The sequence below is a fragment of the Brienomyrus brachyistius genome, chromosome 23 (assembly GCF_023856365.1).
Source record: "Brienomyrus brachyistius isolate T26 chromosome 23, BBRACH_0.4, whole genome shotgun sequence".
Lineage (NCBI taxonomy): Eukaryota > Metazoa > Chordata > Actinopteri > Osteoglossiformes > Mormyridae > Brienomyrus > Brienomyrus brachyistius.
Genome location: NC_064555.1, coordinates 20,487,707 through 20,500,513, shown reverse-complemented (window position 1 = coordinate 20,500,513; position 12,807 = coordinate 20,487,707). Strand labels below are relative to the sequence as shown.

The window sequence follows — 12,807 nt, the reverse complement described above, 5'->3', positions numbered from 1 at the left end:
CAACGCCTTCTGCCAGCGATTCTGTCTGGAGCTAATTTGTCAGTTTTTTTTTTTTTTTTGTTCCCAGTCGACTGCTCACGGGTTCCTCACACGGTTTCTGATCCAGAGGGTCTGGTGAAGCAGCTCTCCTTGGGCTGCACCAGGTCCCTCAGGGAGGTTTTTTACTTTTGGGGACCCTTTTGTAAAATAAATGTTCCTCTCAGGATTTAATCCATCTGCCCCGGTTAAACCTCCCTGCAGACCATATTTCAGCACGATGTTGAGGGTCCTGCTAAGTTATCACGCTGTTCCCCATTGTGCCCGCCTGGCCCTTCTCGGAGGTCCCGTTCCATCTCAACCTAGTTGCTAGGTTCTGGACAAAAGTTCAACGTGGGATTTTAATGCCACTCTGATCCCACGTCCAGCATTACAACACGGGTGCCAATTTTTTTTTTTCCCTACCGCTCCCCCATCCCTCTGGGATGATAATGGAATAACGGAGCTTCTCACTGCTGTGATCTTAGAAAGCTGTTTATATGGAAGCATCATGCACTTAGGAGCCACACCTGGTAAATCGATGGGGAACCTTTTCCGAGAAGCACAGGTCCTTTGACAGTGTGGCGGGTGCGGACGACCAGCCGGTCCCTAGAGGGCGCCTGTCACCGGACGCTTGTGTAAAAACCAGCTGTTGCAGTGGACACAACGTCATTAGGGGTAGAAGCGTCCGTCGAGTGCTGAGAAAAATGAGCGGTTTTGATACCCAGGCCACGGCGAGAAGATCCCTGCTGAGAAGTGTGAGCAGAAGGGGCCACGACCCTGAGGGCAGAGCAGCCTTCCCTCTCGGCTCGGGTCCCGGATGGCAGAGCTTGTCCGAATTTAATGCTGCCCGCACGCCTCAGGGATGACGCTGTGTTTTCGCCGGTGCGGTTTGGTTTTTATTGAAGCCGTTTCGGGGCTGCTGAGCGAGGTGAGATGGGAAGCTGGTCAGGGCCTGCGCTGGGCCGCGGTTCCTGCCTCTCCCTTGTGGCTCCTGCTGCTCTTTCTACATGCCCCTGTAGTAGGAGATACTCCAGCTTCATGGTCAGGTATGAAAGTTCTGTTTTGATCGCCTGGGACGGACGTGGCGACCTTGGGCATGTCTGCATGCTGATATGACAGAGAGCGTAGAGCAGCTAGTGAGAGCCCCCCACCCTGTCCGTCAAGTGAAGTGGGAGCTATACTGCCCCCCCAGCTTACGACTGGAATGTGAGCCCTGTCACCTTCCTTGGGTTTCCCTCCTGCTCTCCACCCTCCCTGGCTCTAGTGCTTTCTTCGGTGCTGCGGTCTCCATGCCGGATGCTCTCCGGCCTGTCTAGCATGGCCCCTGTGTGCAGGTCACTCAGTGACACCTGATAATGTAAAACCTTTTTAAAAAAATCCATGTTTTTTTTTTAATAACCTATTTGAGGTTTTCTGTAAATTTAAATGACCTTTAAATTAAAACTCTATATTGGATGTTTGCACTTTGAACACTTTGTGCCCCCTAAAAAAATGTAACTGATCAACAAAAAAATTTCACTGCATGTCCTTTCATAGGAGCACATTCATTAGATGGCAGGTGATAGCAGGTGTACAGGGAGCTGGATGCTGATGAAGCAACATGCACAGCGAGTGTCCCCAGTGTGCCGTAGGCCTGTCAGGGGAGCGACATACCGGTGGTGAAATGCGACCCCGCAGCCTGTGGGCAGGCAGCCTGTCCAGAGTGCAGCCTGTCGCTTCAGGTGTAATCCCGATCGGATCGCGCCCGGACAGAATTCCCGCCGCCCGTCTGCCTGCCAGGATTCCTGGGGCTTTCGTTTCATGGCCACCTGACACGCGCACAAGCACAAACATATATTCATGCACACACACACACACACACATTCTCGAATGAAGGCATACACACACACATATTGTCAAACGAAGGCATACACACACACACTCAAGCCATATACACACGCAAACTCAGATGAAGGCATATATTGGCACACACGTACATGGTTTTATGGTTAAAATTGTTTGAACTTCCCTTTGACTCGCATTTATTACTTACCAGTTGTAACCCACAAACCACCAAAACTCTCAAACGGACGACAAAACTGGTGAAAAACAAGGTCTGATTATTCTTTAGGCCATATGTAGAATTCATTTTCTAAAAAGTGTGTCTTGTTGGGGCAGATGTCGTGGACATGGCTGTGTAAGCCTTGGGAATGAGAAATGTCAGGATGGAGACCTGTCACTAATCAGCATGGTGTCCACCATCGGGGATTACACCAAGATGTACATGAGAACGGGCTTATTCCAGTAAATCTGCTAACTGCGCACTGTGAAGTGGCGACCTTCACTGTGGCCCATGTTTGTAAACTCTCCTTAATGTTTAGATATGATTATAGTGTCATCTTTTCGTTGTCATCTGCTCCTGCTGGCTGACTGTAACCCAGAGTGATGTGACTCTGGGTGACCACGGTGTGTGTGTAAATAAGAGTGTGCTGAACCCAGCCTGTGAGAAACCACTAACCCGTGTCTCGCCGGTCGCTTATGGCCCGACATTCGAGCCACTGACCAGGACCTTTCCGTCCAGATGATGACACGTCAGCGAGTCGGACAAGGGCAAGCGGGTCAAATGGGAAGGAAGCTGCGGAAAGAGGCGGCTCGTATGCCAGGGGTGAGCTAGAGAGCAGATAGGCCGCCACACTGGCAGTGATTTTCCACTTTTACTGGCCTTTTCACAACATTTCAGTTAAATCTCTTATTTAAGTGACGGAATGAAATACAAATATTTATCAGGAGTGTGAAATGTTATCTTTTTTTTGGAGGGGGCGGGCAGGGGAAACTCCCCATCACACAGCTGCTGGAATCTGTGGGATGGATATGGTCACTGCTTATGTGCTATAGATGGGCAGGATGGCCAATGGGTGCGACCCTCTGTGGAGAGAATGGGGTGGAACCTGGACTGCAGAGAAGTAAGCCAGGCCTCTGAGAAGCAGCATTCTGCTCCTGCGCCTCCATCCTTTCCTCATGTGGCCTGGGCTCTGTGGAGCAGCCTTCTCCTCCTGCACCTCCATCTTCTCCTCATATGGCCGGAGCTCTGAGGAGCGGCCTTATCTTCCTCCTGCGCCTCCATCCTCTCCTCTTATGGCCAGAGCTCTGAGGAGCGTGCCTTCTTCTCCTGCACCTCCATCTTCTCCTCATATGGCCTGGGCTCTGAGGAGCAGCCTTCTCCCCCTACGCCTCCATCCTCTCCCTATGCAATTATGTCTGCAGAGGCAGCGGAAATAAATCCTCTTTGATCTCATTGTGAGAAAACGCGGCTGTCTTACGGAAAGGGTCGGAATGAGGCCGGTGGAGGGATGGGGTTACTGTGCTGGGGTGTTGGTAATCTTGTCACGGAGCTATTTTATTCTGTAACTGGCTCTGAAATAAGATTGTGGGAAAGGAGAGCCCAAACGTGAGAGGAGGAGGAGGAGGAGGAGGAGATGCAGGAGGAGGCAGGTGAAATGTATCTCTCATCTATACATGACCATCAGGTCGTTTCTGTTGCAGCACACATACTGTTCACTTTCAGGGGTCTTTGATTTATTCTGGTTCAGCACCAGCGGTTACTAATTACGCTGTAGTACAGGCTCAGTGAGCCTCATTCATGTTTAGTACAAGCAGCAAAAATGCCTCTGACACGCTATTGAAATGTTCACTGCTGGTTTACATCATATGTTCCTACGTGTCAGCAGGTCTCATAATAGTTGTTAGGGTTTTGGGGTTAGTTTTAGGACTTTTTTTTGGTAGTTTGAAACAAGGTATGCAGGATGCTAAATTTCACTTGGAGAGTGGTACAATAATGCAGCGGAGATTCCAGGGCTAGCTTGGAACTGATGGCAAGGAGGCAGATCAACAAGGTGGGCCAGTATATCCAGGGTCGATATTTGTGTGTGGAGGTTATGTTGTGGTCTGTGTTGGGTTCTTTATTGGAGGTGTGGCAGCGACAGACAATGCCAGAAGGGCTATTGGGCTTGTGGACCAAGAGTGAGAGACCCAGCTGTGTGAACCTGGGTAAATTCCGTAGCCTTTTGTGGTAACGCCACCCTTTCTCAGGCAGCTTTCTGCTCAGATACCTCCGTCCCGTGGGCCAGGCCACTGGAGAGACACAGTAGCTCTGGATAAAATCGCTTGGGACGGAGATGGCTGAAGTCAAGCTTGTAATTATCTCACTATCTGCTGTATCGCTGTCCTCTCATTTCCTTTCTGCTATCCCTCAATCTTCAGTGCTCTTTCACAGACCCCAAGGGTTTCTCACTTTGCTGTGAGCCTAATGTTCTGTGACAGGGGTGACTCGTGTCCCGGAGAACCTGGATCTGTGGGGCCAGCAGCAGGTTTTTCATGCCCTGCTGCCTCGTGTTTAATGGAAAAAAAATGGCAACTGAAAGGTGAAGTCTAGGTCATTCTGTGACCATTTTTAAAGTCTGTATTAAAACGTTTTGAGTAGTTTATGACATTGTACTCTCGTATTTGCCGTTTTTGTAGATTTGCGATGCGTCATTTTTCACAGTGAGAATTCCCGTCTTAAATTTGCAAACTCTTTAGTTGTTTGGGCAAACTTCAGCTCTGAGTCCTAAACTGTGTAGAAGTGCCTAAATGTGGTGGTGACCAGAGGTGAAATTTAGGCAGAAATACCTCTTGACTGTATCAGTCAATCTGAACCTCAGTGATGGATTTATGCAATTTGGTTTTGTTTAAGGGTTATCGACTATGCTAACATAGGGTTAGCATACCCAGAGGATACAAAGGGGGGCTGGGGATCTCCTGGGATCTTCTCAGCCCAGAGGGAGAGATCTGGGAACTTTGCGGTTCGACTGGAGACTATTCTGCAGCAAGTTTGACAGGGGTTAGAAAAAAAAAATGCAAAGGAAAAGCCTTCCTCCAGTTGCTTGTTGATTTTGTTCCTACAGCGGAAGGTGTTGACTGTTGCTGATAATGCTGCTCTATTCCCTGAAGGCACATTGGGGCGAGGGCGGGGTCCTGTTTGTGTGCCGCTGATCTGTTATTGTGGTCATGTGATATATAACAGAAATGTTACCAGTGTAAGAAAAAGTTTGTGAACCCTATCTGGATTTCTGCATGAATGGCTCCTAAAATGTGATCTGACCTTCATCTAGACCAATGTCATAATTATAATTGGCAATTAATCAATTAACATCCAGCATCTTACATTTCCATGTCGGTGATGAGAAAAAGTGTGTGAGCACTTTTTAGGTAGCTAGTGGAACCTCCTTCACTGGCAGCAGCGTCTACCAAATTCAGACCTGAGCAGTGATTTGCTGGTTCCTATATACAGAACTGTTTGAGTTTTAGGGGGGATTAATTGCCCGTTTCAGGTCACAACATGGCAGATCAAGGAGACTGGGCTCAGAACTTTCCGATCATTCTAAAGTCTATAAGTATGACATTTACTCTAGTCATTTACTCACCTTTGCATTGCTGTTGTCTTGCATGCATCTACTTCTGATGAGTTTTATATCACAGATGAATGTCCTCATATTTTTCTGTAGAACCTGGATTTGTTGGGCTCTCAATGAGAGCAAAGCAGTCTTTCAGGCTCTGATAGAACAAAGCAGTCAAACACCATTATTCCTCCACATTTCGCGGCTGGGGTAATGTTTCAGGCTTTGGAATGCAGTGTGTTAGTTTCTCCAGACGTGCAAAAAGTTCAGCTTTTATCTCCTCACAGAACATTGTTTCAGTGCTGCTGAACATCCAGATGGTCTGTAGCAAACTTGAGATGGACAGCAGTTTTTTTTGGAGAGCAGTGGTTTCCTCCATGGCAGCCTGTCATGAAAATCACTGTTTTTCAGTGTTTTCTTATGGCAGATTCATGAACACTAGGCCTGTCACAGTTATTAAATATTCGCCTGACCGTGATTATTTTTAGCATAATCGCTAGAATCGTCTCCATTCATCTGTATGAAAATGGCTTGATGATACAGAACTGTTATATTTCTATCACTATTTCCATATAGTTTTCTACCGTGTAATGTTTGACTAGCGCTGGTTTAATTAACCAAATTCACCAATCCCTGCTTCTAAAACGCCATACATGCGCAGCTTTATACTTAATGGCAAATATTACAACGGTGCCCGATTTGTACCACTTCGTTTTTCAGGACCCAACCTGATCCCGTTAATATTTCTTTTCACTACGTCGGGTTAATTTTACCATGGCTTTTGAACGATCTCCACCATTCCAGAATAGGATATTCAGTCAGAAATTTCGATTTTGGATTCGTTATGTTCTCTGTCTAATAAAAAGTTCTGCATAGCGCCTGCACTTTCGTCGGAGTGCGTGTTTATAGGTCTAGTTACGGTGGGATGACTGTACGTGTCCCTGACGGCGACCACTATTATGCTGCAACAGTCGTTATATTATGGACAACTAGAGAAATGTATGTTATTTTTACATTTATTTCCGATCCCATTGTTATGTAGTGAGATACCTGGTACACAAGTACGCATTTTATTTATACACGTTTCTTCTTGTAGCAGCGTAAATGTATTTTATGTGCATTCGCGCTGTTATGAGAATTACCTTGTATTTTAATCTTTACGTGGCTAATTTGTAGTTATTTTGCGGTATAAATGCTAAAATGCACACCGATTTCTTCTCATAACAGGGCAATTACACGTAAAATAAGTATTTGTATATATCACGAAAGCGTACTTGAGTACCGGTTATGTGCAGCCCGGGATATAAATCTAGCTGAAACAAGCACAAAATATGGCAAACTTCATTTTTCGGTTTAGAGTGAACGAAAGCTATAAGTATACCAAAATAATGTCATTGGATAGCAGCAATTTTAACTGATGTAAATATAAACTAACATGTCAGATATGGCCGTGATATTTATGTAATCGTATTGATCGGGATTTTTTGCTTAGTCGGATAACTTGTCAGATTTAAGGCACATCGGTTTAAATAGATTATATCTTGGTTCACTTATATTTACTCCAGACCAGCTTAATTTCAGTAAATTATCCGACTCACTTTGCTGTAAACGTACACAATATGAGTAGCAGTAAAATGGCAGGATGAATGGATAGGCCGGTGCAGACATGCCAGGTAAAATCGGTTAGTAACAACACTAACTATTTATATTGAGGCATTTAACTTCTTATTTGTATTTTATATCATATCTGTATGACATACTCTAGGCTGTTTTATAAAATGAACAGAAGAAGAAAAATAATCGCAATTATTTGTATGACAATTAATCGTCAGCTAAAATTGCATGATCGTGACAGCCTTAATGAACAGACATTATCAGTTGCAGGAGATGTCTGCAGACCCTTGGCTGTTACCCTGGGCTTTTTTGTTGGAAACCTCCCCCTTAGAGAGAGTAGCAACTCTGTTGAATTCCTCCATTTGTAACTGTGCTGAATTGCTCCGTTTGTCCTCATCTCCCTGACCGGCCTGGTGGAGCCCCATGTCATTAGCAATTCTTCTGAACATTAATGACTCTCCTTCACAGGTCCTTTGAAGTTTGTCTTCAACCTTAATCCCCAGCATTCTAGGTTCTCAGTTTTTCCATCATAACCTTTGTTGTTTTTCATTATCATGCACATGAGTTTGCTGAATACGATTATTCGTTTAGACTACAAATAGAATCCTGAAAAATAAACCGTAATATTATATAGGTCTGCGTAATATATTGTCTGTATGCAGAATAATCACATCGCATTTATTGCTGCAGCTTTGTCTGTTGTGGCGATACCAACTTATTTGACAACATAGATAAGTTCTGTTTGGCTATAATTTATTTTGGTTGATTTCGTCTCCTTTTTGTTTTATGAAAAGCACAACGTTACTCATGAAAATTTCACATCGCAATGCGATACTGCGAAGCCATAAAAAATACATATTTATTACTCGGATGGAGATTAGATCACATTTTACTAATCATGCATGTAAAAGTTCAGCTAATTTTAATGAAACATTTTGTCACAACTATACATTGTACAGGTATTTAAAGTAAAGTATAGTATTAAATTACAGGATTAAATAATCATGGATGACACTCATTCAGGTAGTGGGACAGGGGGGGGGGTGTGAAATGCACATGGATCTCTGGGGTACTTACAGCTGTCAGCTGTACTTGTTGCCATGGCAGCGACCCAAGCAGAGTGCATCAGTCTACAGAGTGACTGGAAGTCCAGGGGTCAAAGTTCAAAGGGCACTTTTACATAGCAGGTCACAGTCAAACACATGTCAGGCTAGCATATGCTGCAGTGTACAGCCATCCAAGTCTCCCAGAATCCTCAGCGTCCTGGTGATGGGATCATCTGGTGTGTTTGTGCTCCTGTTTGCTCAGGAGCCATATAGTATTGACTGATTTATATTGTTGTTTTTGGTGTTTGCTGTAAATGTGAATGTGGACTCTATCCCTTATCAAACACCACAGCCCCCCCTGCAAACGTTCCACAAGGGAGAGGAGTAATCTGCAAAAATGGAGGGTTGAGAGAAGGGTAGTGATTGTCCCAAACAAAAAAACAAATTTTTTCTTATCAGGTAACCAGTGTTGCAAATAAAATTATGCAGGGGCAATTTAGGTAGAAATTACAGCCAAGAGTAATTATTGCGATTAAAAGAAATTCTTCGGAATAGTAATTGTATACGTCCATGGCCAGTGTGGCAGGGAGCCTGGACCCCATCCCAGAAAGTTCAGGAAAGAAGGCAGGGGACTCCCTGGCTGGGATGCCGTTCCATTACAAGCCAACCAAGGAACACACACGGTCACAAACATGGTTTCTGTAACGTTCTCTGTCCTGTTCAGAGAAGATGTTTTATGAGCTGTAGACTCATGAACACTTGTCGCTGCTTGGGCGTTGCCCACTTCAGGTGGGGTCTTCATTCTAGACGTGCAGAGACCTGTCCTGGGCTTTTGTGTGATCGTGTCATTTGGAATATGGCAAAGTCCAGAGCCAGAGGTGCCTGTAATCTTGGAATGATTAGCACAGGCTCTCCTTTATTTGTCATTCTTCTACAGTCTTTCTACCGCATCCTTCTCATCCCCCCTTCTTTGACTGTGGTACATGGACAGCCCCGTCCTGTAAGAATAAACCCACCTAGGGCTCTGGGGTATCACCGGACGGCCCCCTCCTGTAAGAATAAACCCACCTAGGGCTCTGGGGTATCACCGGACGGCCCCCTCCTGTAAGAATAAACCCACCTAGGGCTCTGGGGTATCACCGGACGGCCCCCTCCTGTAAGAATAAACCCACCTAGGGCTCTGGGGTATCACCGGACGGCCCCCTCCTGTAAGAATAAACCCACCTAGGGCTCTGGGGTATCACCGGACGGCCCCCTCCTGTAAGAATAAACCCACGTGTGACTCTGGGGTATCACTGTACAGCCCTGTATGAAGAGGGTGTGCTCTGTGCTGGGAAACCTCAGGGTAGCCTCAGGTACAGGCAGTCTTATCTGATTGCTTGCCAAAAGCTTTACCTGTCCAGCACATGTAAGAGCAGAGTATGTGGTCAAAACCATGTGTGTAATGCCAGTGTCGCACTGTCACTAAAAAGATGCTGACAGACAGTGATAAGACTCGTTTCTAAATTTGAAGTTTGGGTCAGCCGGGTTGAGGATGCCCCCATCGTAACAAGTGCCGCTGACACTGAGACTCTGCCCTGGTGCCACCGTGACCGATATTGGCCCTGAGTTTCCACAGATAGCTTGGTTAGTTGGTATGGAGTGATATGGAGTGATGCGAGCAGCCCAAGCGCCTGCTGGGAGCTTGCAGCCATCCACTGTTTCCCTCCATGCACACATGGACATAGTGTTACAAACACGTCCCTATCGAACTCTGAGCAGCCCGTGCTGTAAATATATACAATAGCTAAGCTGTGAGTACACCTCCAGCGCATAAAGGATGGAGCATAAAGGTGACGCATTAGATGTCTGAACCGAGGACGTGGCGAGGGCCCCGGTCCTCGTGAAGGCCAGGCGGGGCTGAGGATCAGGCGAACCGCTGAGATTGGTAGCAGGACACTGAATAGAGGGCAGTTTGTGAATCTGACCATTCCCATTGAGGCAGGCAGCTCTTTGTATAGATGTAATCATGTCTCCATTGGATTAAAACCTCCTGTGCAGTTTATGAGATGAGACTTTATCTCAGTGACGTTTCACAGTTCTCTGCACTGTAGTGGAGTGATTCCCCCCTCTGTCGTCTATCATTAATATTGGAAGGAAGACGCCTGCTACATTACTGCTTGCCCTCAAATTCCAGTCAAACCTCAATGGCAGCTTTTTAAGGGTCCCTTTTGAGTCCCTCTCCATGCAGGGTTAATGTTTACAGCATCCAGGCCATTTCCTTATGTCGCGTGGATCCCAAAGGCACCTGTCACTCCAGGGTCGGGGTCTGGGGGGGGTGGCAAGTTGCAGAACAGAGTGATTCCAGATTCTTCCGTAAGAAGTCAGTATTCTGTTAGGCGGTCTGGCCCTGAGCTGCAGTTTGTGTGTGTGTGTGTGTGTGTGTGTGTGTGTGTGTGTGTGTGTGTGTGTGTGTGAGATGCCTCAGAATCTTGCTGTCTGATTATTAATGACCCAGACCCCCCTTTGTCTGTCTCTAGCTCTGAGTGGTAGGACAGAGGACATGTGTTTGTGTTTAAGGTCACCTCAGAATGGTTTCTTGTCTTCCGCTTTGGTACATTGTTGTGGGCAGTGAGAGAGAGAGAGGGGATGTGGGTGTGACTTCATTTTTGACTGTCCATTTCAGCCCCAGGTCCCCCACCACTTTTGCCAGTCTGTAAACGGCTGCTCGTCGCGGTGTTCAGCTGTGCTCAGAGTGTCCTGGTGTCCTTGAGGGCTGTCATTACCTCTCTGAATGTGGTCTCTTAAAGAGGAGGTTTATGTAAACACAGTAGTGGGGTCGGCAGCTGTGCCCTTAGCGGTGACCGACCTCGGGTCTCTTGTTGCAGCGGGAGCACCTTGTTACTATAGAAACCAAAAGTATATGTATGAGCCCCCAAGAACAGAGGAGCGTTTCCTGACGTTATGAAGCGATTTGTGAAGTTGACGATCTGTTGGTCCTCTGTCTGCCATGCGCCCCTCGTCTTTTCGGGCTACATCTGCTGTGGCTGTGGTGGGATGTGTGTGGCTGCGTGATGGGCTGCTGTCTGCCCCTAACCCGGCACTGTCGGTAGTATGGAGGGGCAGGGAAACCTGCGCACCGGGCCTGGGGGCTTCGGGGGAAAACTGACTCATGCAGCACTCAAACTAAGCTGGGGGTCGGGGGCGGTGGGGGCATGTTTAAAGGTGTTTTAGTGACATTTCATACAATACAACACAGAGTGACCTACCTGACACATATGGAGCTGCAGGGAGCTTCATGTTTCCTGTAAAATAAAGCACCTGCAGGGCTGAGGGTTTGATTCCCACCCCGGGGGTGTTTAAGGGTAGTTCACATGCCCAGCTTGCAAAACATTTCCTCCCATGGTTCAAATGTAGATCGGATGGTTTGGATCCAGCTACCTGCTGTGCATGGGAGACAGTGTTGACAAATGTTGCGCAGGACCCAAGTGCTGTACCATCTCACAATATCTGAGACGGAGGCTCTGTGCTGTGTCACTGTATCCTGGACATAGGTGTTGTACCGTCTCGCGGTATCTGGACGCTGTGCCGTCTCTCTCTATTGCTTTTTTGTACCCTCATTAGTTTCAGTGTCCGGCTTCACAGGCTGAGGAGGACATCCTCCAGGCTGGAGCAAGGCCTCATTAGGGAGGGATGCTAGATGGAAATGGGAAGAAGAACAAGCCCCACCTCCAACCACAGCCAGCCTCCGGGTCCTCTAATCCCTCCCTGAAGGAGTGGTGTTATTTTCCAGACAGCAAGCCACCCCACAACCCCCCATCCCGTTGACACAACTGAGCTCCTTGACCACTGATTACCAAATAGTTTCCCCCAGTATTGTGACCTCTCCTGGCCCCTGACGCCATTGGGGGGTTGAGGGGGGTGTTCCGGCAGGATGAATAAACTAGTGAATGGGCAAATGACAGAACGCATGAATGGGTGAGCAGCTGAATGGGACAGTTTCTACTGGCAGTAGATGCCTGTGACCCAGAGCAGCTGTGTTCCTCTCGCAGTGAGCTCCCCTTCGTCAGCGTGGTACAGCCCTCGCACGTGTTAAATCACTATCAGACAACAGTATTAGAGACCACTGCAATGACTATAACATATGTTACTAGATGTCCCAAATGTCTGTTGCATCCTGCTGTGTCCCAGGATGCTCTGTTTCCTGAACATTTTCGCTCTTCTTTGTCCCTTTCCGCATGCTCCTGGTCCACTTTGCTGAACTCGTCTCGCCTCCGCCGCCTGCATGTCTCCTCTCCATTTGGCCAGGAAACAGCCCAAGGTAAGCGTCTCCCAAGTCTCTCTTGACTGTCATGACTTGCCGGGAGGGGTTTGGCTGCCAGTTCTCTGCTATTAATCTGCCCACTAGAGTCCCTCCTCTTCTCTGAAACGGTAGACGTTTGTCACCACAGACGATACGGATGGTCTCAGGTGGCTGTTCCCTCCAGGCCCGTCTGTCACCTGCAGACGTTACCCATAATGCACGCACACACAAGGTGATTTAAGTTTCAGTGCTTTAGACGGCACCGGCATATAGTGACACTGCTTTGCACTTTTGACTTGTGGTTTAGTTATTACAATAAGGATTACCTTGCATTGTCATTAACCCCATGGGAACTGGGTTAAACTAGGGAGCAATTGACACCGTGAGATGATCCCACCTGCTGTGGGCTTCCAGGCCTTATCACGGTGATGGT

General features: G+C 47.1%; 1 protein-coding gene across 7 annotated transcripts in view; it reads left to right on the top strand.

Moving 5' to 3' along the window:
* Window positions 1-12,807, top strand: part of kif13a (kinesin family member 13A) — a 58,905-nt gene that overhangs the window by 8,841 nt on the left and 37,257 nt on the right. For all 7 annotated transcript variants that reach the window (XM_048993464.1, XM_048993460.1, XM_048993459.1 and 4 more), the window contains exon 3: window positions 12,380-12,392. In XM_048993464.1, coding sequence (XP_048849421.1) covers window positions 12,380-12,392 — 13 coding nt within the window. The remainder of the gene's footprint in view (window positions 1-12,379; window positions 12,393-12,807) is intronic.